At 47.3% G+C, this 26,042-nt stretch overlaps 2 protein-coding genes across 5 annotated transcripts in view; one reads left to right on the top strand and one right to left on the bottom strand.

Annotated features, from left to right (window-relative positions):
* Positions 1-1,663: 1,663 nt before the first annotated feature.
* DDX27 (DEAD-box helicase 27) lies at positions 1,664-22,713 on the top strand. Its single transcript, XM_049868915.1, has 21 exons — positions 1,664-1,828; positions 4,252-4,398; positions 6,477-6,536; positions 6,791-6,989; positions 7,266-7,312; positions 7,439-7,525; positions 8,318-8,423; positions 10,546-10,719; positions 11,526-11,676; positions 13,208-13,307; positions 13,466-13,607; positions 14,415-14,568; positions 15,395-15,476; positions 15,596-15,773; positions 17,406-17,512; positions 17,736-17,838; positions 18,859-18,953; positions 19,052-19,175; positions 19,683-19,770; positions 20,365-20,439; positions 20,573-22,713. Exons 1-21 carry the CDS (start codon positions 1,736-1,738, stop codon positions 20,589-20,591), a joined length of 2,331 nt encoding a protein of 776 aa, XP_049724872.1. The 5' UTR covers positions 1,664-1,735; the 3' UTR covers positions 20,592-22,713.
* ZNFX1 (zinc finger NFX1-type containing 1) overlaps positions 21,810-26,042 on the bottom strand; it is a 30,248-nt gene continuing 26,015 nt past the window's right edge. For all 4 annotated transcript variants that reach the window (XM_049868909.1, XM_049868911.1, XM_049868912.1 and 1 more), the window contains one exon: positions 21,810-25,299. In XM_049868909.1, coding sequence (XP_049724866.1) covers positions 22,861-25,299 — 2,439 coding nt within the window. In that variant the 3' untranslated portion in view covers positions 21,810-22,860. The remainder of the gene's footprint in view (positions 25,300-26,042) is intronic.

Below are 26,042 nucleotides of genomic sequence, written 5' to 3'. Positions count from 1 at the left end.
GCTTTAAAGAAGCCTTTTTTTTTTTTTTAATTGTACTTTAGATGAAGGTTTACGGAACAAACTAGTTTCTCATGAAACAGTACACACATTGTTTTATGATGTTGGTTAACAACCCCACGACATGTCAACACTCTTCCTTCTCGACCTTGGGTTCCCTTTTACCAGCTTTTCTGTTCCCTCTTGTCTTCCAGTCCTTGCCCTTGGGCTGGTGTGCCCTTTTAGACTTGTTTTGTTTTATGGGCCAGTCTAATCTTTGGCTGAAGAGTGAACCTCGGGAGTATAAAGAGGTCTTTTGCAGTAGAGTTGCCCAATGCAACATGTCTTTTGATTTCTTGACTACTGCTTTCATGGGTGTTGATGGTGGATCCAAGTAAAATGAAATCCTTTACAACTTCTGTTTTTTCCCCGTTTATCATGATGTTCCTTACTGGACCAGTTGTGAGGATTTTTGTTTTCTTTATGTTGAGGTGTAATCCATGCTGAAGGCTGTGGTCTTGATCTGCATCAGTAAGTGCTTCAAGTCCTCTTCACTTTCAGCAAGCAAGGTTGTGTCATCTGTATAACACAGGTTGTTAACGAGTCTTCCTCTAATCCTGACGCTCTATTCTTCATATAGTTCAGGTTCTCAGGTTATTTGCTCAGCATATAGATTGAATACCCACCAATTATAGATTGAATAGTTATGGTGAAAGGATACAACCCTGACACATACCTTTCTTGACTTTAAACCACACACTATCCATTTGTCCTGTTCGAATGACTCCCTCTTGATCTATGTACAGGTTCCTCAGGAGCACAATTAAATGTTCTGAAATTCCCAACAATTAGCCAGTGAAAATCTTATGGATCACAAGCAAATATTATATACTTCCATATAGTGCTGGAAGATGAGCCTCCTGGGTTGGAAGGCACTCAACAGTGGACTCAAACATACCAACGATCATGAAGATGGCACAGAACCGGGCAACTTTTTATTCTGTTGTACATAAGGAGCAGACTGGACCTCAACTAACAAAAAACAAAAAAAGATTTCACAAGTGAAGATGGGAGTAAAAGTTCCTCTGGAGCTCTGAGACCTTTCCTAAAGACTCTGGGACCACTGCTTGGGTTATAATCCAGCACTGATATTAACTGGCTCTGATCTTGGGATCTCTCTGACCCTCAATCTCCCCGTCTGTAAATGGGGACATTAATGGTAACTTCCATCCGGGGTTGCTAAGGATTAAATTAGTTAACACATGTAAAGGCGTGGCACAGTGCCTGGCACAAAGCAGTGTATAAAGATTAGCTATCCTTATTTTTGTTAATGTTTTTTCTTTGTAATTACAAAAATAAATGTTCATTGTGGATAAAACTTAGAGAAAAATAAAAATCACTTATAATTCTACCACTCCCAGACTATTGCTAAACCTTTATTGTATTTCCTTCCACAGCTCTTTTGGGCATAAACACAGAGCTGATCAACAGGCCTACTTAGATTTTCGTTGCTTTCTGAGCGCCAAGACTACGGAATTTGCTTCTATAAAGCAAAGCCCCGCCCTCCTGATTTCATTACCCCCAAACCACGCCCAGTTTGCCGCATGCGCACTCTACAGTGGAGGGGGTGGCGTGGCAGAGGGCTTACTGAAAACGGAAGTGATGCTTAGCACATGCGCAGTGACGACGAGGAGGTTGCCGAAAAGTAAGGACCTGACAGCACGCCGCGCTCGCCTCCGGAAGTGGCTGCTGCTGCAACATGTTCGAGGAGCTGGGTTTAATTGGGACCATAGGCGAAGATGAAGATGTGCCGCTGGAGCCAGAGTCTGACTCCGGAGACGAGGAGGAGGAGGTACGAGCTGGGCGGGGGCGGGGGCAGGGTCCCGGTTCCGATCTCTCAAGTTTCCTTGGCTGCTTCCTCAGGCCCCTGCTCCCAGCTCCTCATCAGCCCCCTGCCAGGCCGGGAGGTGTCCCGAGAAGGGTCCCGCCAGGACCCCAAGATCTTCCTCAGTTTGCTCGCCACTAATTTTTCCTCTGCGCCTTGGCTGGGGGCCTTCCTGGGGGCCGTTCCTTGTCGCTTTGGTGTACTCAGCTTCCATTCACAGAACTGATGTTTAATCCAGTACTCTTTGTTCTGTCCGTGCCCTGTGTAATAGAGAACCAGGGTGAAGGCAGGCCTGCTTCCTGACCTCAGGGTTCGTTCGTTAAGCCAATCTTTATTGAAAACTTAACGTGTGCGCTTAAGTTTAAGCGTTGGGATGTAGCAATGGACAAGATGGGCAAGGACGCGCTCTCCTGAAGCTTATGTTGGAGTGAGGGGGTTATGGACCCTAAGGAGTATGGCAGTTGACAAGGGATCATGTACTATCATGAAAAGAGTGCTTGCCCGTCAAAGATTCAGTCCAGACGGTTCCCCCTCCTGGCGATCTTACCTGCCTCCTGACACCTCTGCTTGGATATCCCTTGGCCTCTTCAAATTCAGCTTCCCCCAAAGCTGACCTGTGGTCTCACTCATGCAAACTGCTTCTCCTTTGTTCCCATCTCAGCTGTGGTAAAAACCATCAGAAACCTTGGAGCCGTCCCTGACAGCTTTTTCCTCCTCTCTGCCCTCCAGTGCTCTGCAAGCTAGCTTGTGAGCCTCTGTCTATCCACACTGCTCCCACTCTGGTCCAAGCCTGGACACCTGCAGTCTTAACATAGAGGGTCTCCATCTTTCTCTTGCCTCCCCCTAGTGTATCCTCCACTTAGCAGCCAGAGTGGTCTTTTCATAGCACAACTGTATTAGAGCCATCTCTTACTCAAAACTCTCCAATGTCAAAGCCTACTTTCAGGTGCTTTCAAGATCCTTCACAATCTGCTCGTTTTCTCCTTCTTTAGTCTTATCTTTCAGACTCCCTCCCTCACTGTCAACATTCCAGCCATTCTCAATTACTTCACTTTTCAGAAGCCTGCATGTTCTTTGTTCTTTGCTCTGAGCCTTTCTCTCTCCTGTTCCTCTGCCTGGAACACTCTTTCCTCTGCTTTGTCTAGAGGCTTCTAGTCATCTATCAGACTTAATAAATGATTTCATCTTGGAAGCCTCTCTTGATATCTCCACCCCCTCCCAAAATGATTAAATGACTCAATTTCCCTCTGTGGTACTGCTTATATAATATTGAAAATTTCTATTTACTCATCTGTCTGTTCAGAGGCATGTTAGAACAGTGGATAAGAGCTTGAGCCCTGGAACCTAAGTGTCTGGGCTTGAATCTCACCATTTATCAAGTAGTGACCCTAGGCCAAATACTTTCCCTTTTTTTGTTTCACTTTTCCCTCTATAAATGGAGATAATGGCAGCACCTCACAGGGTTATTGTGAGACTTAGATTACATATCTGTGCATATGTAACAGATATACATGTATGATGCATAACTAAGAATAGTATACTCAGTAAGCCCTCTAGAAATGATAACTATTTATTAATTAGCCTGCTAGGGTTTCAGCTTATTGAGATTGAGAGCAGGGACTGGATCTAGATTATTCTGTCACCCCTAGTGCCTAGCCTAAGGTCTCATGTACATTAGGTACTCAATAGATAATTTCTTGAATGGAAAACTATTATTTAAAAAAAGGTCTAAAGCAAATATGATAAAACGATCATTTCAAAACTGGCGCCTCCACTTTCCCTGCCGCCCTTCTTCCTCTACCCCCACTGTGTCTCCCTGCTTCTTTCTCGGTTTATCCAGACCTTGAACGAAGCCAACATAAACTGGTGTAGGGTCTTCTTTACCTCTTTACCTTCTGCCAGCCAAGAATGTTTTGTTTTCTTGGTTGTAATCTTTTTTTTTTATTGTGCTTTAAGTGAAAGTTTATAAATCAAATCAGTCTCTCATACAAAAACTTATACATACCTTGCTATATACTCTGAATTGCTCTCCTCCTAATGAGACAGCACACTCCTTCCCTTGACTCTCTATGTTTGTGTCCATTCGGCCAGCTTCTGACCCCCACTGCTCTCTTATCTCCCCTCCAGACAAAAGATGCCAACATAGTTTTGTGTGTCTACTTGATCCAAGAAGCTCATTCTTCAACAGTATCATTGTCTATCCCATAGTCCAGTCCAATCCCTATCTGAAGGGTTGGCTTTGGGAATGGCTCCCGTCTTGGGCTAACAGAAGGCCTGAGGACCATAACTTCCTGAGTCCTTCTAGTCTCAGTCAGACCATTAAGTCTGGTCTTTTTATGAGAATTTTTCCCCCATGTCTTGATAGTCACCCTGCCTCTCCCTCTTCACAGGGACCCATTGTGTTGGGCAGAAGGCAGAAAGCCTTGCAGAAGAACCGAAGTGCTGATTTCAACCCTGACTTTGTCTTCACTGAGAAGGAGGGGTTGTATGATGGCAGCTGGGCCATGGCTGACGTCTTGAGCCAGCTCAAGAAGAAGGTGAGGCTGACAGACCTTGGGCTTTGAGGTTGGGCGGCGGGCTTCAACATCAAACCTGTACCTCGTTATCTTTTTTCATTTGCTTGTATCTAGCAGATACTGGGGCTCCTCTGGAAATGTGTGGTGTAGTTTGACAGGTGGAGACAGATAGTCACAAATTATCTACAGTCTTGATTAAAGCCAAGCTAAATAGAAAATGATGCAAAATGGATTTATTGCAGACTTTACCGACAAATACATTCATTGGTGTACAGATGACATTCAGAAGTATTAAAAATGTCTTATTTCTTTCAGTATAAAATGCCATCAGTTATAAAATGCCCATTACTGATCTTCCTGGGAAGTGAGCTCACGCTTGCTTCAGTGTATATATTCAGAGGCCCTTCTTGCTTTTGTGGATATTAAAATGTAAGCAAAAAAGCCTTAGAGGAAATCCGATAATACTAGCCCAATGGCTTAGGAACACCAAACATTGCATTAATTGCTTGACTTGGACAGAGCTATGTTAAACTGGTCTCTTTTTAAGGCATTCACTCTTTGTTTTGAATATTAGAAGTTGTGATTTATATCAGTTTGTTATCTAGCAACAGAAGACAGCCTAGTAGGCCACCTGGGTAATCGTGTTTTTGAGAGCCTGCAGATATTGTCATTCTCTGTCACTTCACCAGGCAACCTCATGTGGCATTATTGTTCAGGGTCCCTGGTTCCCACACAGCACAGCCAAAGCTGCCCATAAATGTCATCGTCATCTGTTCCTTTGCTAAGATCCCTTGTATTTCTTGGAATCTGATTAACAAGCTAGAAGATGCATCAAACTTCTTTTCCATTCCAAATGCTTCAAAGAGAAATGTTGCCTGCTTGGAGCACTGTTGTCAAGACTGTTGGATCTTGTTCTGATTGAAATAAATGAGCATTGCCTTTTCAAGGTCATCTTGAGATTTTTCTTTTTTTTTTTCCTGTTTGTTATCTTATCAGAGAATGCCAAAGAAATTTTTTTTTACAAATTCATTATGAACTGTTTGTTCTCCTGTTCTGTGTTTTAATGAAAATTAATTTCAGACTCATATGTGACAAATATCTTCGTTGCCAGACCCTGGTATAGGCACCTGGTGTAATTATGGACTCTGTCCTAGGAATCTTATGGTATCGCAAGGTAGAAAATAGTTAGATAATGACACGGCTCATTACAGTTATGGTGAGTGTGATGGCAGCTTGAGTGAGCCCTGGTGGTGCAGTGGTTAAGCGCTTGGATGTTAACAGAAAGGTTCTCGGTTTGAACCCACCAGCTGCTCGATTTACCAGGGCTTTCAACCAGGTCAGACTTTATTCTGTTCGAACCCCTACTGAGAACTTGCATTTCCACCCCAGATACACTAGATCAGAATCCACAGTTTAACAAGATTACCAGGTGATTCTTAAGTGTGATAAATTTTGAGAGCCACTGCTGTACTAGTGGTTCTTAGAATTGGTCCCTAACCAGCAGCATTAGCATCACTTGGGAACTCGTTAGAGATGCAGGTTCGCAGCAGGGGTTTGAACCAGAACAAAGTGATTAGAAGCCCTGATGAGATTTACAGCCTTGGAAGCCCTATGGGGCACTTTTACTCTGTCCTACAGGGTCCCTGTGAGTTGGGATCAACTCGACGCAGGGACTTTTTTGGTCATTTACTTAACCTTTCTAAAGTTTTAACATTATGCAACATTATGTGATTTTGTTCGGATTCCAACATTTTAGTTAAAAGGCTATGTTATGCCCGATTGGCAAGGGAAAGGATTTTTCCAAGTAGCAGTCAGATACAATATGGCATCTCTTGGTAATTATATTGTTGTGAATAGTAAACACCTTCTAAAATGTGGAATTCTTATTGATTCCTTTTCATTTAAATTGTTTTCACAAACAGACCATTTATTTAATAAGTGTTTTGCCATGGATAATCCACAAATTGGTTAATCTATCCCAGAACAAGCAAGTCATTTTTATATTAGCATTTAATATAAATCTGAGACCCTCCGAGAAACCTTGCTTTGTGTCATTCCCACATGCATGTTTCTTTTTATCTCTTAATTTTTATCTGCAGCGAGCAGCCACGACATTAGATGAGAAGATTGAGAAAGTTCGGAAGAAAAGGAAAACAGAGGTGAGAAAGGAAGGCAGTTATTCTCTTTGTCCTTAAGTCCTGAGCTTTATTCTCCAGACGACCCCACGATTTCTCTTTAGGGCCTGAGTTGGGGTGGGGCTGGTAGAGGAAGGCTTCTCTGTGTGCTGAGGGTTAATATTGCCCAGGAGTCCACGTAGCATCCTAACAAGACTGTAGAGCACAATATTGTTTGCCTTAGGTTCTGGTTTCCCTGAGTGTGTAGTTGCCCTTGCTTTACTGTTATTTTTTTCTAGGATAAAGAAGCCAAATCTGGGAAGTTGGAGAAGGAGAAAGAAGCAGAGGATCAGACGTTGGAGAAGGAGAAAGACACGATAAAAACCTCTGAGCTGGAGGAGCAGGAAGACATTGAAGGGAAAGATCAGGAAGGCCCAGAAGCTGAAGATTCAGAGACTGATTATTCCTCCGCTGATGAGAACATCCTCACCAAAGCAGGTGGATGTTGCAGAGTCAGGGACAGAGAAGTGGGAGGGGCCTGCCTTTACTTTGTGGGAATTCTTGGGTTTGCATAGTTAGTATTTAAGCTCCCCTCCTGGCTGTGTTGAACTCTTTCTTTAGGTTCTCTTTTAGGCTAATGAGAGTAGTCCCCTCATTGGGTTCTTATGGGGTTTCAGTGAGTTAATCCGTGTAAAGCCCCTAGGACAGTGCCTAGCAGATTGTAAGTGCTCAGTAAGTATGGGCTGTGGTTACTGGCTGTATTTTTCTCCACAGATACACTCAAAGTAAAGGAGAAGAAGAAGAAGAAGAAGAAAGGACAGGTTAGTGTGGGCTTGGAAACCATGTGCAGCTCGTTTTTTGCAACCTGAAAGGACTTTAAGGCCATTTGGTTTTCCTGGGCCCTTTGTGCTGCGTTCTCATTATCTGATTTTGGTTTCGTGGTGTAGGAAGCTGGAGGATTTTTTGAAGATGCATCTCAGTATGATGAGAACCTCTCATTCCAGGACATGAACCTTTCCCGACCTCTTCTGAAGGTAGTGGCTTCTTTTGGTAGCTGTGGGATTAATGTAGTAGCTCCCTAATGGGGCACTTCGCTTCTCTCCTTGCCTCTCCAAGCTCTTTTGTTCACGCAGCTGCTGGACAGCCTTCTCGAACAAAAAGTTACATCGTGTCCCTCCACTTCTCCAAGCCCTCTGGTGGCTCCCAGTTTTCCTTGGGGTAAAAGTTAAAGCCCTTACATTGGCCTACAAGGGCCTGCCCCTTTGCATCCCCTCTGATGTCACTTGGTAGCACATATTCTGCTCTGGCCACAATAGCCTCCTTGCTGACCCTCAAACAGGTCAGGCATCCTTCTTCCTCAGGGCCTTTGCACTTGCTGTTCCCTCTGCCTAGAACACTTTTCTCCCAGAAACTTCACTTCCTTCAGGCTTTACTCAATAGTCAGCATCCTTTTGCTCCATGAGATCTTCCCTGACGACTTGACTTAAATCGAAGTCCAGGCTGTTCTACCTCTGCACTCCCCATCCCCCTCAACTGCCATGTTTTCCTCCAGAATATTTATCTCCATCTGACATACGTGTATTTTTTGATCTGTGTCTTTTTGCCAGATTTTTGTAAGATTCATGAGGGCAGGTTTTACTTCTTTGCTTTGCTGCTACATCCTCAGGGCCTAGAACTCAGTGCTTGGCACATAGTAGGCACGCAATAAGTGTTTGTTGAGTGAATAACTAGGAGGGCTTGGTATAGTGACCACTTGTTTGGAAACCTGCCCTGTTTTGTGCTGAGACTCCCCCTCCCTCCTGTCTGACGCTGTGTTTTCACTTCAGGCCATTACAGCCATGGGCTTCAAGCAGCCCACCCCAATCCAGAAGGCGTGTATACCTGTGGGTCTGCTGGGGAAGGACATCTGTGCCTGTGCAGCCACTGGGACAGGTAAAAGGATAGGGACTCAAAGGGGCAGAAGAAGTCAAACCCAGAATGATACCAGAAGGCCAATTTGCTAATTTTTTTTTTAACTATTTAAGGAGTTCACAGAAGTTCACTGAACTGATGGTTTTAATACCCTTTGTAAATTTTGGGGGGTCACTGGGTGGTGTAAATGGTTAAGTGCTCGACTATTAACGGAAAGGTTGTTGGTTCAAACCCACCCAAAGACACCTTGGAAGAAAGGCCTGACCATTTGCTTCCAAAAGGTCACAGTCTTGAAAACCCTGTGGGGTGCAGCTCTACCCCCCACACACAGGGTCACCATGAGTCAGAATCTCATTGACAGCAACTGGTTTGGTTTTTTGGCTTTTGAAAATTCTGGGAACTTCGAATTGACCTGTTCCCATTTTGTCTTCATAGCAGCTCTTCACAGACTTTAGCTTGTTTCTGCCTCTCTGTTCCCTGTGCCTGTAGCTGGAGGGAATTGGAGGGAAGGGGGACCACTCGTGGAGGGAGAGACTGGGAGGAGAGTCAGCACCCAGCACAGCCTGGATTGCCCATCCCAGACGTGGAGAACTAAGAGACAGGGCTGGGGTGGAGAACTAAGAGACAGGGCTGGGGGCAGCTCAGGGGAGACTGGGATTAGCAGCCTGTCCGGCTGCTGCCAGGGGGACGGGGCGGGGGCGGGGAACACAGATTGAACTGTCCAGTCCATAAATTGCAGTGATGGAAACAAAGCCAAAAGCCAGCCCACTACAAATCCTTGCTTAAAGGAAGGGGGAACTGGGCAAGTCAGCCTGTTCCCACAGGGCACAGCAATCAGCTTTCACACGGACCTGAATGGGATGGCTCAGCCATTCTCAGTCCTGTCTCTTCAGGCCGCAGATGACAAATGACAGCAGTATGTGTGGTCGGTACTGCCTGGGTCACTGATCACTGCACTTGGTCTCTTTCAAACCACAAAGCCAGTTGGGGCCAAGTGTGTGCCTCTTTGCATTCTAAAGCCAAGGACAGTTTTGTTTTACTGATGCCTCTGCATTTTTGTGAAGGATCAAGAATTTCATTCACACAGTGCTGGCAGGAGGTTAAAAGATTTCAGTCTTTTTGGAGGCAGTTGGGGAATACATAGTCTAACTCTGCAGAGTGTTATTAAGAGTTATTCTATTTATAGTAATTTATCCTAAAGTAAAGGTGGATGAAAGCACAGCTTTTCAGAGGTCGAGAAGGCCTGGCTCACTTCTGTATTTTGAAGAAATGACAAACCAGGGTTTTAGGAATCCTGGCTTGTGTTGATTGGTTTCTTTACTTTTTTTTTCCCCTCTTTTAAAATGTCTGTTTCTGAATAGATAATGCAGGTACATGGCTCAGAAATCAAATACTTTAGAAAGGTAGGCAATAAAATTCTTCAATTTCCACCCCCTTCCAGAGTTTTTTCAAATGCAAATGTAATAGAAATGTGTTTCAATTGAAATGCAAATAAGTACATAGATACTTCCCTCTTTTTTTATACAAAAGGTAGCAAATCACACACCGTTCAGCGTGAGGCTTTTTTCACTTGAGATGTCTTCGGTATCTTTTCCTGCCAGTACACAAGGCAGCAGTGTGGTGCTCCTTTGTATATGTGTCCTGGTAGATTTTATTTTTGTGAGTTTTTATTACTTTCTAAGTCCACAAGTCTTGTCATTGTTGTTAGTTGCCATCAAGTCATTTCTTACTCATGGCGACTCCCTGTGGGCAGAGTAGAACTGCTCCATAGGGTTTTCAAGGCTATGACTTTTGGAAAGCAGATCACCAGGCCTGTCTTCTGAGGTGCCTCTGAGTGGATTCAAACCACCACCCTTTCGGCTGGTAGTCAGCACTTAACTGTTTGTGCCATCCAGTCTCCCCTTCAGCCTTTAGTGTGAATTTTTACATACGTATATACTCCTGTTGTACTGTATTTTACCTGTTTATATATTAAAAAAAAATGCTTATATATAACAAATTAATGTTCTTAACACCAAAAAATGTGAACAGTTAGTTGCTTCATTTCTCCCTGACTGGATATGTAGGTTCTCGGTGCTGGCGAACACCTGAAGCTTGAAGGAGCCAACCCCTTCTCATTGCTCGTTGCTGCCCTGCCTTCCAGGTAAAACCGCTGCTTTTGCCCTGCCTGTCCTGGAGCGTCTGATCTACAAACCCCGCCAGGCTGCGGTGACCCGTGTGCTCGTGCTGGTTCCGACCCGGGAGCTGGGTATCCAGGTGCACTCTGTCACCAAGCAGCTGGCCCAGTTCTGCAGCATTACCACCTGCCTGGCTGTGGGTGAGTTTCCTGCCAAGGGCTGCCTGCTGGAAGCCTTGTTCTCTGAGGATAACCAGTGTCAGGAAGGGTCCCTCGTATTGATTGCATCCACTTACAACCTGGGATGACGTTTTAATAGCAGATAGTGGGGGCAGGGGGTTGATTGGGCTTAAGCAACCTTGAAAAATAAAAAAAGTTATGAAAATGTTATTTTTTTTTCTTGGTACCAAAAGGATTAGGTTCTAATTGCTGGTTACTATGAATCATGATGGAAACCCTGGTGGTGAATCAAGTATTGATTGTTTTGGGCATCGTTTTGCCAGTGAAGTATGGTTGTATGATCTGACCTCCTTCGTTGTACCCTTTTCGCTTGGTTCCAGCGGCCGACTCATGGTGACCCCGTGTGTGTCAGAGTAGGCCTGAGCTCCATTTACCGTCTTCAGGCAGTTGGAAGTCAGAGGTGATTTTTGTACACATGTACAAGGACATCATCAGTTTTTCCAGCTGCCTCTCTCAACACCTGAATGTTGGAGTCATTCTGTTCTAAAGGCCTTTGTGTCATCATTTTTATTTTATTGTTTTTGAACTTAACCCAACCTAACTTGTTGCCATCCAGTTGATGCCGACTTATAACAACTCTATAGGCACTTAGCACAATCATAATAAAATAATGACTTCCCAGTATATTGAATAATCCATGCAAGCAGGGACTCTGCCAGTCTCTGCTGTTTCCTTCGCCTTGGGCATGGGACCTGGCAGGTGGCAGGTGCACAGGAAACACAGGTGAGTGACTGACCTGGCCGCCTCATGGGATTTCCTCTCTGCAGGTGGCCTGGACGTGAAGTCTCAGGAAGCAGCTCTTCGGGCCGCGCCTGACATCCTCATTGCCACCCCGGGCCGGCTCATTGATCACCTCCACAACTGCCCTTCTTTCCACCTGAGCAGCATTGAGGTGCTCATCTTGGATGAGGCTGACAGGTACATCTGAAGGGTGGGGGCCCCCACATGCTCTCAGGCCCCAAAGGCCCTGCCCTCAGATGTTAGCCTCCATTCTGAAAATGTCAGTGCTTCAAAAGACCAAGAGAGGCTGTGGAAATGATTTAGCCTAAGGAGACATGACCACTAAATGCCATACCTGATCCTAGACTGGAGCCTGTCCTAGAGGGTGAAATGCAGAAAGAATAGGCCACCTGAAAAATTGGAATCAAACTCTGCTCTCACAGATTACAGATTATTTCCAGAGAAAAAGGTTCCTTCATGGTAGAGAGAGAGAGCTGGCAGACACCACCTTAACCAGCTGCTCAGACTCGCTTTGGTGGTGCTGGAACACGGATGCTCTGGGCTCCCGTTGCAGGGCCGGTGCCGCACACGGTCAGCTGCACCCCGCCACTTCCTCCCAGCAGGACTGGACTAAGCCCAGTCACCAGGACACGGCCAGGCAAGTCCTGCTGGTGAGGCGTCCCACGGAACAGACTGGGCTCTTCTGTGTCAGTGTCATGAAGGACCAAAAAATAAAAGGTGGAGTGAGGAGACTTTTCTAAAGAGCCTTGGCACAGCGGTTAAGTGCTGTTCAAACTCACCAGCTGCTTTGCAGGAGAAAGTTGTGACAGCCTGCTTCTATAAAGATTATAGCCTTAGAAACCCTGTGGGGCAGTTCTACTCCGTCCTATAGGGTTGCTAAGTCAGAATTGACTCGATGGCAGTGGGTTTGGATATTTTGGTTTGGAAAGAGACATGACAACCAAATGTAGTGCATGAACTTTGGTTCCTGAACTAAAAAATTAAGTGATGGCTATCAGATGACATTTTGGGCACAGTTGGGGCATTTGAATAGGGACTTTACTTTAGATATTATTCAAGCACTGTTAAATTTTCTGGGTGTGGTAATGGCATTGGCCATGTAGGTCATTGTTCTTATTTTGCTGAAATACTTAGGGGTGAAGTGTTATGTTGAATTATTTGTAAATCAGAAAAAAAAAAAAGATCAAGCCAATATGATATAACGGTAATTCTTGGTGAAAAGGTAAAATAATAATAGCAGTATTGATGTTGTTGGTGTTAGCTGCTCTCGAGTTGGCCCATGACTCATAGAAACCTCACGCACGACAAAAATCAGCTGTTGTGATCTGGACAGTTTTCTTTGGCAGCTGTTTTGGAAGTAGATCGCCAGGCCTTTCTTCCTACTTTGTCTTATTCAGAAGCTCTGATGAAACCTGTTGAGCATCACAGCAATAGGCAAGCCACCACTGACAGACAAGCGGTGGCTGTGCCTGGGGTACACTGGCTGGGAATTACACCTGGGTCTCCTGCATGGAAGGCAAGCGTTCTACCACTGAGCCGCCACTGCTCCCCAGCAATAGTAATGAGAGTAATAAAATATGCGAGACTGAAACGTAACTCGCAACAACCACAAAACAAAGGCCTGTCTGGTCCTCTCTATCTCTGCACTACTGTGACAGAAGAGAGCTCAGTCCGTGTTTACAGTTTCCCTCCTCACCCTGCCTGCCAGGATGCTGGATGAGTACTTTGAGGAGCAGATGAAGGAGATTATCCGAATGTGCTCCCACCACCGCCAGACCATGCTCTTCTCAGCCACGATGACGGATGAGGTGGGCTGCAGGATTCCCCTTGGGGCTGTGAATGGAAGGCCAGTCTGGAGGGCCTGGGCTGGGCTTGAGGGCGGTTGTCTGGGACGAGTACAAGCACAGTGTCACCTCTTCCCCGCTTCTCTCAGAGGGGTGACCATCTCTGTCGTTGTGCTTGGCAGGTGAAAGATCTGGCTTCCGTCTCTTTGAAAAATCCTGTCCGCATATTCGTGAACAGCAACACGGATGTGGCTCCCTTCCTGCGGCAGGAGTTCATCCGGATCCGGCCCAATCGGGAGGGGGACCGGGAAGCCATTGTGGCAGGTGAAGCCGAGGGGCAGGCTGGGAGTGGGAGTGGGCGAGTCCCTGGCCTCCTGGTGTCCACACTGTTTTTTTCCGTGTGCCACCTCCTCCCAGTCTTCCTGACCTAGTAAGTGGCATCGCCGCTGCTCTGCTTTCTGCACGAGTCCTTCCTCCTCTCTCTCCACCTCACCTCCCTCCCAGCATCTAGTACTTTCTATGTGCTGCTGAACTCCCAGCCACTTCCCACCACCTGCCCCTCTGGCTGTTCAGTCCAGGCCACTCCTGTCTGTCCCTGGATCACTGCAAGGGCCTCCTGACCGTTCTTACCTGCTTCCACTCTGCCCACTGCCTAACGCCCACCACAACACAGGCCACTTGAAGTGATCGCATGTACGTGAACATTTGCTTCTGTTACTTCCCTATTCAGAACCTTCCAGTGGCTTCCGCTGCTAAAATCCGAGCTCCCTAGCGGGTCCCGCCAGACTCCTGTGATAGCCCTCCCCACCTCGGGCCTTGCTGTCCAGCCATGGTTACCTTCTTTCTCAAACCCACCAAACTTGGGGCCTTTACGTTTGCTGTTTCCTCTGCCTGGAAGCTTCCCCCAGATCTTCCTGTGGGTGACCCCCCTCCTCCCTTCACTCTCTCATGTATTTCTCACCCCTGGGCACTGGCCTCAGTCTCTGCCTTGTAGTATGACTTCACAGGGGCAGGGGCCTTGCCTGTCTCCCGTGCCAGGCACAGCGCCTGGCACCTAGCGGGTGGGGAGGGTATGGGAGTCACATAGGAGACTCAGAGACAGCTGCCTGCTCACTCCTGTCCCCCTGCCAGCTCTGTTGACGAGGACCTTCAGCGACCACGTGATGCTTTTCACCCAGACCAAGAAGCAGGCCCACCGCATGCATATCCTCCTGGGCCTCATGGGGCTGCAGGTGGGCGAGCTCCACGGCAACCTGTCACAGACGCAGCGGCTGGAGGCCCTCCGGTGAGGCTCTGCAGCAGGGCCGGAGAGGGCGCTCCTCGCTTGACAAATGAAAAATAGGAACCAGAGGACTATGTTAGAGCTATGTTAGAGCAGGGTACGCCAAGTCCTCAGTTGCCCACTTTAAAAACATTAAGCCCTGTCAGGTCATGTTTTCCATACATCGAGACCTCTGACTTTGTAGGTTCACAAAAGGCGATGCTTGCGCTCCACGACTTGTGTGTGGGAGCTGTAGAGTGGGGCCACAACAGGAAACTCCACCTGGAAAGACAGAGCTGGTTGTCTGTACCTGAGAGCTTTCCCAGAGCAGAGGATGCACCTGGCCTGATAGAACAAAAGTTAGAGCCAGCAGCCATTGCCTGGGCATCTACTTCACCATACCCTGTGCTGTCCTGTTCCACGTAGTTTCCTGTTTAATCTTCACAATAACGGAGAGACTCAGTTTTGGGGGGCGTTGTAATAAAGCAGAAAGGAGTGAACCCAGTAGGCAAGGAGGAGCCCTTGGGATCTCTCCACCCACCCCGTTCATCAAGGGAACTGAGTGTTGTTTTTTAAAGAAAGGCTGAGACATTTGCATGTGCTGCTTCTGATAGTCTAGCTTAGTGGTTACCGAACTTTATTATGTGTGAGAATTACCGCTTAAGGTTATATACTCAAAGCTGTGTTTGCTGTACTTGATGGTTTGTGCAAGGGCGGGTGTGAGTATCAGATGGGCTGCCTTGTAGGATCCACCCACTGTGCTAGTCTGTACCCACTGAGCCCTCTGCTGTCTCAGGCCCCTGCAGAGTAGGGCATCGGGGTGAGCAGCTCTATCTATGGCTGTTTCTAGGCGCTTTAAGGATGAACAGATTGACATCTTAGTGGCCACAGACGTGGCAGCCCGTGGACTTGACATTGAGGGTGTGAAAACGGTGAGCGAGCCCTGTCTTCCTTAAACTTTTGGTGGGAGCCTCTTTACCTTCTTTCACAGCACCCCCCCCGCCCCGCCCCTTCTCCCAGGTCTGACTGATGCTCCATTTTGACCTCCTAGGTAATCAACTTCACGATGCCCAACACGGTCAAGCACTATGTCCACCGGGTGGGACGGACAGCGCGTGCCGGCAGGGCTGGGCGCTCGGTGTCTCTGGTGGGAGAAGAGGAGCGGAAGATGCTGAAGGAGATTGTGAAGTCTGCCAAGGCCCCTGTGAAGGCCCGGATCCTGCCTCAAGGTGAGCAGCACCGTGATCGGAGTGGCTCAGGGTGGTTTGTGTGGGTGGGCAGGGTCCTGGATCAGACCTATGGGAGGGGGGATGGGTTAGAGGGTAGTGGGTGAGAGCAGATACCTTGTAGTCAGGAGCCAGGTTTGTATCCCAGCTCTTAGGCAGGTCTCACCTCACCTGTTTCCATCTCCCTGTCTAAAGGGAAATAAATGATAGAGCTGTAAATACTGCCGCACTCAGTTATTTTTCCAGCCTTTGGAAAGGAAAGGTCTCTTCTTAGGGCAAAATCCCTGCTAACCCTTTCCTGTTGTTGGGGGTACAGGATGGGGAGGAGGTCAGGTCTCATTCTCTTAGGGTATCTTTCGTTCTTTTTGTTCTTCTGTGCCCACTGCAAGAGCAAACTGTGTGTATAAAAGAGAAGGCAGGTCAGAGAGCCCAGGGTATGATGAGCAATGGGGAAATAAACAGATGAGAGAGGTAGGCAGGGACTACTCTTAGAAGTTTAGAATTTATTCCAAGAGCAACAGGAATTCTTTGTGGGGCATTAAATAGAGAAGTCACACATATAAAGTTTTCTATGTTAGTAAATACAGCTCTATGTAATTTTCATCCACTACACAGCATTTAAGGAACCCTGGTGTAAGTGGTTGGCTGCTAACCAAAAGCCACTCCTATGAGAAAGATGTGGCAGCCTGCTTCCACAAAGATTACAGACTTGGAAACCCTATGGGGCGGTTCTACTCTGTCCTATAGGATTGCTATGAGTCAGAATTGACTCAATGGCAGTGGGTACCCAGCATTCACCCTTATTTATTTTTTACTGTGCTTTAAGTGAAAGTTTACAAATCAAGTCAGTCTCTCATACAAAAATTTATATACACCTTGCTGTGTACTCCTAGTTGCACTCCCCCTAATGAGACAGCATACTCCTTCCCTCTACCCTGTATTCCCCGTGTCCATTCAGCCAGCTTCTGTCCCCCTTTGTGTTCTCATCTCCCCTCTAGACAGGAGCTGCCCACATAGTCTCATGTGTCTACTTGAGCCAAGCAGCTCACTCCTCACCGGTATCATTTTCTGTCTTATAGTCCAGTCCAATCCGTGTCTGAAGAGTTGGTTTTGGGAATGGTTCCAGTCTTGGGCTAACAGAAGGTCTGGGGACTACTACCTCCAGGGTCCTTCTAGTCTCAGTCAGACCATTAAGTCTGGTCTTCTTAGAAAAATTTGAGGTCTGCATCCCACTGCTCTCCTGCTCCATCAGGGATTCTCAGTTGTGCTCCCTGTCACAGCTCTCATCGGTTGTAGCGGGGCACCATCTAGTTCTGGTCTCAGGCTGATGTAGTCTCTGATTTATATGGCCTTTTTGGTCTCTTGGGCTCATAATTACCTTGTGTCTTTGGTGTTCTTCATTCTCCTTTGGTGCAGGTGGGTTGAGACCAATTGATGCATCTTAGGTGGCCGCTTGCTAGCATTTAAGACCCCAGATGCCACTCACCAAAGTGGGATGTAGAATGTTTTCTTAATTATGCCAGTTGACCTAGAAGTCCCCTGAAACCATGGTCCCCAGACCCCCATCCCTGCTACTCTGACCTTCGACGCATTCTCACCCTCATTTTTAAATCCTTTTTATTTTCTTCCCTCAAGATGTCATCCTCAAATTTCGGGACAAGATTGAGAAAATGGAGAAGGATGTGTATGCCGTCCTGCAGCTGGAGGCTGAGGAGAAGGAGATCCAGCAGTCGGAAGCCCAGGTGAGGCTGTGAGCAGGCCGCTCGCCTGCAGTGCTGTCTCAGGAAGCATGTTGCATTGCTCCCTATTCATTCCGCTCCTCTGACAGCTTTCATCTGGCAAACATATCATCAGAGCCCCGAGCCCTGGCAGGCAGTGGCTTCCTGCTGCTGCCATGTTATTTGTTATCAGATGCAGGTTTCATGGCAGGCAGTGGCCACACCGACTCCTTTTGTTGTCCCACAGATCAACACAGCAAAGCGGCTCCTGGAGAAGGGGAAGGAGGCCCAAAACCAAGAGCCAGAGAGGAGCTGGTTCCAGACCAAAGAAGAGAGGAAGAAAGAGAAGAGTAAGTCAGGAGATATTTAATACAAATTCCCTATCTCTCTCTCCTGCCGTCATTTTTTAACACAAATGAGCTCACGTTGTTGGACACATTTTTTTCACTTAACTTCATAACTTTGAGATCATTTTACATACACGTATATATAGCTGCTTTCCCCCAATGGCTACATGGTTTTCCATCATATAGGTAGGACATAATTTATTTAACTAGTCCCCTGTTGAGGGACATTGATATTGTTTATGAACAGCGACTTAGTAAAAACTTCTCTAATACGCCGTCTCACAGTTAAGCAAGTATCTCTGACTTGCACAATAAATTCCTACAGGTGAAACTGCTGAGTCAGAGAGTGTGTATTTGCAATTTTGTTAGGTATTGCAAAATTGCCCTCCATAGAGGGTATAGCAGGCAGTTAAGAAATACTGTCCTTATCTCAACAACAAAAATAAAATGGTTAAAAAACAAGAGAGACTGTCTTTATCTGATGATAACTGTGTATATATATGTTAAATTTTTCTGTTAGGAATAGTAACTATACTGGTGGGAAGGCATCGGGTAGTATAAAACCCATTGCAGTAGTCGAGTCGACTCCAGCTCATACCGACCATGTAGGACAGAGCAGAACTGCCCCACAGGGTTTCCAAATCTGTCGTCTTTATGGAAACAGATGGCCACATCTTTCTTCTGTGGAGTAGCTGGGGGGTTTGAACCTCTGACCTTCTGGTTAGCAGCTGAGTGCTTAACCACTGGCCCACCAGGGCTCCTTGTGAGGTAGTATAAGTGACTAAATCCTCATTTTTGATAACTGGAGGTGGATGAATAATGAATGTCTCAGATGGCTTAATCGGGATATAGTGGAAAAAGCATGTTGTTGATTGAGACGGCAGTGACCACCAAAGACAAAGTGATTCCCGCTTTTCATTTTAAGCCCTTATGACCACTTCCAGTCTATGTGCACCTCTTATCGCATGTTTTAAAATAAATATAAAATGCTTCCTGAAATCTCATGCTCTCTTCTCCTCCCAGTTGCCAAGGCTCTGCAGGAGTTTGACTTAGCCTTAAGAGGAAAGAAGAAACGGAAGAAGTTTATGAAGGATGCCAAGAAAAAGGGGGAAATGACAGTGAGCAGCCTTCCTTTTGGAGTTTGGTCCCTGCACGGTGGCGGGGGGTTGGGGGCTACCTGGCCTCTTCCGCCCTTACACCTTACCCTGTTCCCCAGGCGGAGGAAAGATCCCAGTTTGAAATTCTCAAGGCGCAGATGTTCGCTGAGCGGTTGGCCAAGAGGAGCCGTAGGGCCAAGAGGGCCCGAGCAATGCCTGAGGACGAGCCTGCCAGAGGCCCTAGTAGGTAGTCAGGGAGCCTGTAGGAGCTTATAGGAATGTTCTCCCTGAAACCTGTGCTTGTGGTCAGGGAGAGAATTTGAGGGATGATAACATCCCACGTTTTTTGAATAATTATGCACAGTGTATACAGCTGTCCTTCTCTTACTGGCTCCAATAAAAGAATGACCCCATGGTTAGTGGGGAGAATAGGATTTGAACCCTGGCCTTTTTGATTCCAGAGCCTAAGTCCTTAACTGCTACTTGGAGGAGTTGGGTAAGGATAGAATTAAGACAGCCTTTGGCCCATTTCTGGTCTAAGTGGTCCATTCCACTTTGGATTCTTGCAAACACCTGGTTCTTCTGATTCCTTATCACTTCTCTGCTGAGATTTGATGACTGCCTTCATGTCAATAAGTAAGTCATCACCCTAGAGCATCGACTGAGCTTGGAGCCATTGTCCTGAGTTTAAGGGGATTTTGGAACTTGGGCCAAACACGGCCATATCCAACCCATTCTCTCTGTGCACAGCCAAGAAGCAGAGGCCGGCGAAGAAATCCGTATTTGACGAAGAGCTCACCAACACTAGCAAGAAGGCCCTGAAACAGTATCGAGCTGGGTAGGGTTTTAAGTCTTCGTGGGACCCTTTGGAATTTTGATGAAAGCTGTGACTCCTTTTCCTCTTTCGCCACCCCTAATTCTCATGCACACAGAGCTTTATAGTATGTAATTTCAAGGGCTCATGTGCCCTCTTTCTCCCTCCTCCCACAACCCTCTGCGGAGCCCAGGGTGAGAACAGGAGAGGAGGTGTTAGTACTGCTGCTCATGGCAGTGTTGAGGCCTTCCTGCCTTGGAGGGAACTGGCACATTTTCGGGTTCGGAAATACATCATTCCCCTGAGAGGTAGCGCTAACATCTCAGGGTCAGCCCTGTAGAACTCCAAACATAAAAGAATCCTCGCTTGCTCTTGGGAACATGGGGAGGGACTAAGCTTCCCAAATAGTTTTATTATATGCAGGAAAAGGAAGAACCTCTTCCATTTTGTTTTAAAGCTGAGCCCTGACTTCCACAGGCCCACATTACCAGGTAGAAATGCGTACAGGCCAGGCCCTGAAAGTGTCCATCCCTGTGCAGGTGGAGCTGGCTGTGGTTGGGAGGTGGCATCTGTCTGTCCCCCAGTTTGCCTGTTTCAGCTTCTCATCTTCTCTTGCAGCCCTTCCTTTGAAGAGAGGAAAAAGCTGGGCTTGTCCCACAAGAGGCGAGGAGGAAACTTTAAATCTAAATCCAGGTAATGTTTGCAGTTTTGGAAGGACAGGGGTTGTGACTGTTTGGAGTTGGAGTAGAAATGTTTTCTGGAAAAGGAGTCTCTTCCTCTTTGTAGTCTTGGCGGTTGGTCTTAATTCTGCTGATTTTCTTAATAGGTATAAGAGGAGGAAGTAGCTGTGGTGACCTGAGAAAGTTGGTGGGGCAGCCCTGAAATCCCTTCCCTGTGGGAAGTCATCCTGGCTTGGCCTGTCTTTTCTCCATCTGTAAAAAAAGACTGTTGGCAATGTTAAGAAGTCTGTGTCATTTGTGCATTGAAAAAAAACGGGGGTGGCATATAGCTCTTTGCTCAGCATTTTCATCCATCAGCTAAGGCTCCCTTCTTGCTAATGAGCTTTCACATGAAGAATATATGAACCGGCAGAGTATTTCTGAGGAGGGGGAAAGGATTCAGTCTGATTGGATAGACGTGGCTGTATGTCCTTCCCCAACAAGAAGCCCTACCCCCAGTCTGCTAGCTTGGCATTCTCACGTGGAACAAGTCGACAATCTTTGTGCTTGTGGACGAACTAGCTGTGGAGTGAGGACATTCTTGCTAAATGGTGTTCTCTGATGTCCTGGAAATAAAAGCTACCACTTACTGAGCACCAGTCGTGTGCTAGACATTCTGTGTGCCCAGCACTCTCATTCGACTCACTACACTCCCATGAAGAAGGTACTACTATTCTCCCATTTTGCAGATAAGAAAACAGAGGCTTGGAAAGACTGAGTAACCTTCCAAGGTTGCACAGCTGGGAACGCAGGTTTTTGAAATTCATACTGAGCTCTTAGCACTGCACTGTCAAAGTGCTGCTGCAGAGATGGGTGCGCAAGGGCCGCAGTAGGGGCTCTGATGCTGTAAGCTCCTTGTTGCAAAAACAGCTTCTACCATGTAGAATAGTGGTCCTCATCCTTTTCTCAATCACAGGTCCCTTTGAGAATTAGATGAAAGCTATGGTGCACTTCTTAGGGACACTACTTCATGTCATATATAATTTCAGGGTGATGTAAAATTCCCACCCCAGTTTAAAAAATGACAATAGTTACCCAGTAGCACATACTGTAAAGAGTGTGTTCAAAGCCACTCCTATAGGCCGCACTGAAGTCCTCGAGGGGATGACAGCGCACCTGCAGGATGGAGGCTGGTCCAGGCCCTAGTCTGCATGTGCCTTATGGAAAGTTCCCCAAGCCAGACTGTTGGCTGAAAAAGCCAAGTGCAAACCCATGTACTGTCATTTTTGTTTTTTTAAGAGCTCGATATACCTCCATAGAATAAAATGGTCTCACTGCAGGCAGTGCCTTCCCTGCCCCCAAGCCACCTGAGCTGCTTTTAACAGTTGAGGACAAGCAGACCAGTGATTTTCTCAGTCATCGTTTTTATTAATTGGCTTTAGAGGCTAAAGTGCATAGTAAAGACAAAAAAGGAAGTGCATATGTAAGAAAGGGAGGTTTCCCGCGCCAACATTAGAAAGGACCTGAGATGCCTAAGTGTTCGAGGGAACACTGGACTGAGGGAATGAACGAATGCATACAAGGGCGGGAGGCCTGGGGGCTGGCTTCTGGTACGGGGCAGAAGCTGCTGCCATGTTCGCCCTGCCCAGGTGAAAGCTGCAGTAGAGGGTGATGGGATGAGGGGTCACATTCTGGAGAGGGGCTTCTGGTTCCAAATGTGAGTTTAGTTTCATTCGGGGCCTAGGGAAACCAGCCCTGCTACTGACACTGTCCCACTGCGGGCAAAGCTCCCACCGTCCCAAAATGCAAGTCAAAGTCCAGGGATCACTCCTTAGTTAGCCTGGGCCTGCAGCAGAAGCCCCCACATGTGGGAGGGCCACGCTTCCCCTCTCAGTGACCATGTGAGTGGGTCAGGGTTGGTGAGGTCTTGGTGGGATTACATGCCTCTGTCTCCTGGAGTGAGGGTGCCCAAGGAACTGGGCAGGAGGGATTCTTGTGCTCCTTGAAAGGCTAATGGTTCATAAACAACTCCCCTGGGCCTGTTTATTAGAATGAAATTTAGTCTGCAAGTTAGGGTCTGGCAAGGAGGATCAGTCTGTTTAACTCAAACTGCCTGGCAGCATGGCAGAAAAAACATCTGACAAATCATGACCCAGAGATCCCACTGGGTAGCCTGGGTGGAAGCCATACATGTCCCAGGTAGTCTGTCCATTCACTTGCAGAAGGGAAAAATAGAAATTTGTTAACTTTGCTCTCAGTTCTGGAGGTAAAGTGCTTACTCTAGCGCAGGGGTAAATCTAGAAACAAATATGGGCAAGTCCTAAAAGTGGATCCTTAAACAGGTGCTAAGATTAAGTGGACAATAATAAAAAACAAACTTCAGTTCCTTCCTAAGAAAGTGGCCCCTAGCCATACAGTGGCCAGGGCAAAAGGCAGCGGTGGGTATGCCATCGTGCTATATCATCCTCTGGATCTCCTCAAAGTTCATCAGGTTGTTGGCAGTTTCAGACCAAGCAGCATGTTGGGCTCCATCCATCTCAGAAGCCAGCTGGTTGCTCCTCTCCAGGGTATGATTTATGCCGCCAATCACTGCCTTACAGTCAGGACACGTGCCCCTCTGCATGGCTCCCCCACAATCGCTGATCACGTAGATGTGGCCATTGGGGCACTTGAACCAGTGGCCACGAGGATAACCCATGGCATTGACAATCTGCACTCGCTCTTCCTCTGAGATGCCCAGGCCAGAGCAGGGAAGGCTGGCTTTCAGAGCTTCCATCTTTTCCTGCACAAGCTGTTCATCCTCCTCGGTGAACTTACATGTGCTCATGAGGATCTTTCGGACACTGGAGACCTCTTCTGCTACACTACCTTTCACCTTCCCCTCTGCCATCTTGCAGCGGGTCAGCAGGTTCACCAGGTATGTGAGCCTCTGGATTTCACTTTGGAGGTCACCCAGTTCCTGGCTGGTAAAGCTCAGACGCTTCTTTCCTAGCCACTCATGAACCTGGTTTAGTCGATAGCTCACATTGTTTTGTTCTAAGACATGCACCCTTTTCAGGGAATCCCACAGGCCAGCCAAGCGGTCGTAGAAGCTGATGCAGTTCTCAACAAGCCCTAGGCCCTTCACTGACAGATTTTTCTGGGCCAGCTTCTTCTTTAGCATCAGGAATTCTTCAGGAAGCCAGAGGTAGAAGAGGTTCTTCTTCTCCAACAGGGCCTTAAGTCGTTCCTGGCTGGTGGCGATTTCCTCTGCTGAGCCTTGGATCCTTTCCTTGATGACTTCAATCTCCTCCAGCCTCTGTTTGATGCTGGTTCCATACCTTAGGTTTTTGCGGATAGGCACCTGGCAGATAGGGCAGACTTTCAGTCTGATGGCAACTTCATCGTCTTTCTGCTCATTCATATAGCAGTCCAGGCCTTGCACCTCAAAGATGTGGCTGCAGTCTTCTAGCTGCACAAAGCGGGCATCGGGCTCATCCTCAAAGCCAAAGAAGATCTGGGTAACCTCGTCCTGGTGACAGACACGGCACTTCTTGGGACACGGCTCCCCGCACAAACCAATGCAAGGGTGGCCGCAGGGTAGCAGCTTAGTACAAGGCACATAGCATGGGGGTCGGTCACAGGGCTCAGAGCAGAGTTTGGTGCATTGGTAGTGCTGGCAACGCCAGACACAGGGTTCCACACAGGGGCTGCACAGCTCCCCACACTTCTTCTTGCATTGGCTGTGGACACAGCGGTTCTGGCAGGTCCGCTGGCAGGGAGGGCATTCACCGATGCACGGCTCCTGGCACTTGTGTGAGCAGATGAGCAGGCGCTCACAGGGTTGCTGACAGTGTTCATGGAAGCGCCCTTCAAAACAACTGTGGCAGGAGCCAAGGCAAGGATGCCCACAGTCCAAAATGGTGCTACACTTTGTGATGCACTTGACTGGCAGACCATACTTAATGGCCTCCACCTGAGCACACTCCACTTGTTGACTATGCCCACATTTGAGTTCCGTGGTGACCATTTCTGAACACTGCACGCATTTCTCACCACATGGGTGGCTGCACCTATGCCCGCATGTCAGGAATTTGGGGCAAGGCTCTTGGCAGCAGAAATCTGACTCAGGCACAGAACAAGGGACCATTTGTTCATGGCCACACCGAGAAATGGTTTTGGGCACCTTCACCTCACAAGGCTGACACTGCTGGAAACAAACAAGGGGACACCGGTGCCCATCTCCACAGATTATCTTTTGGCAGGGCTTCATGCACTGGAACTCCTTGTGCGAGGAGTCATAGGGGTGGCAGGCCCGGGTGCAGACGTGCCCGCAGCTCAGCCGGAACTCACAGGGCAGGCTGCAGCCTCCTTCAGGCACTTTCTGGAAGTCAGAAGCTTTGGACACCAAAGTGTGGGTATCAGGGTGGTTCTGGCAGCACAAACGGAGCGCGGGGCCTATTTGATTGTTCTCTCGAAGGGTATGGATAATCTTGCTCCACAAGGGCACCTTGGCCAGCATCTGCATGTTTCCGATGCAGTACATCCCCTTCTTGGCCCGGGATAAGGCCACGCAGATGCGGTTGGAGATCTGGAGAAACCCCACCTTGCCTTCTTGGTTGCTCCGCACGAGAGAGAGGAGGATGATATCATTCTCTTCCCCTTGGTACTTATCCACGACATGGACCTTGACACCAGCAAATGTCTTGGCAGGCATGAGTTTGCGCAGGCAGAAGAGCTGGCCGGTGTAGGTGGTGAGGATGGTGATTTGGGAGGGCGAGTATTCCTGGCACAGGAAGTACTTGCACAGCTCTACCACAAAGTGAGCCTCATGCTGATTCTGGTGGCTTCTGCCTTCTCGGATTTCCTGCTCAGGGAAGTTGTGTTCTACAAAGAAAAGGTTGGAAGAGACTCCCTGAAAAGGAAAAGAAGTGACAGGTTAGAAGGTCCACTCACGGCAGCCGGCAGTTTTTTTCTTCCTAGCCTCACGTGCATCAGCCACCTGTACACAGGACAAGGTTGACTGCACCAGAGACAGACCTTGGGAGTGCTTTCTGTATACTCCACATCACAATGATTAGTTCTGAAGTTAATGAGTCACTATGTGCTTTATTTTGGGGCCATAACAGACAGCAAAATAGTTTTCAAAATACTTGTCTGATATTAATATTTAAGATAACCACCCAGAACGGAACTGAGATAGCTTAGGGATTTTCTATGATGATGATAACAGTGAAAACAGATGAGCTAACCTATTGAGCACTGCACTGTGCTAACTGCTTCACATACATTCTCCTTCAAGACAACAAAATAATGAGATAGGAACCGTTATTCTCATTTTACAGAAAACGGCCCTGATGCTCAGAATTCTCACACGATTTGCTAAAGGTTACACAGCTATTAAGTGGCAGAGCCAGGACTCTGTATTCCCAACTTCCATATTATTTAAAAAAACAAAAATCTGCTGTCATCGAGTCGATTCCAACTCATAGCGACCCTATAGGACAGAGCAGAACTGCCCCATAGGGTTTCCACGGCTGTAAATCTCTAGGGAAGCAAACTGTCACATCTTTCTCCCACAGATTGAATGGCAGGCTGGAACTGCCCACCTTTGGGTTAGCAGCTGAACATTAACCATTATGCCACTAGGGCTCCTTT

This window comes from Elephas maximus, chromosome 25 (assembly GCF_024166365.1).
Source record: "Elephas maximus indicus isolate mEleMax1 chromosome 25, mEleMax1 primary haplotype, whole genome shotgun sequence".
In the NCBI taxonomy this organism is placed as follows: domain Eukaryota; kingdom Metazoa; phylum Chordata; class Mammalia; order Proboscidea; family Elephantidae; genus Elephas; species Elephas maximus.
The sequence above is the reverse complement of the archived record's forward strand: the minus strand, read 5'-3'. Positions and strand labels throughout refer to the sequence as shown.

What these genes read in the sequence shown, in the direction of transcription:
- DDX27 (XM_049868915.1), top strand. Translation starts at nt 1,736, where the DNA reads ATGTTCGAGGAGCTGGGTTTAATTGGGACCATAGGCGAAGATGAAGAT. An exon ending in CTGTGCAGCCACTGGGACAG is followed by an intron (nt 8,424 to 10,545) that starts GTAAAAGGATAG and finishes CCTGCCTTCCAG; the next exon opens with GTAAAACCGCTGCTTTTGCC. An exon ending in AGAGAGGAAGAAAGAGAAGA is followed by an intron (nt 17,839 to 18,858) that starts GTAAGTCAGGAG and finishes TTCTCCTCCCAG; the next exon opens with TTGCCAAGGCTCTGCAGGAG.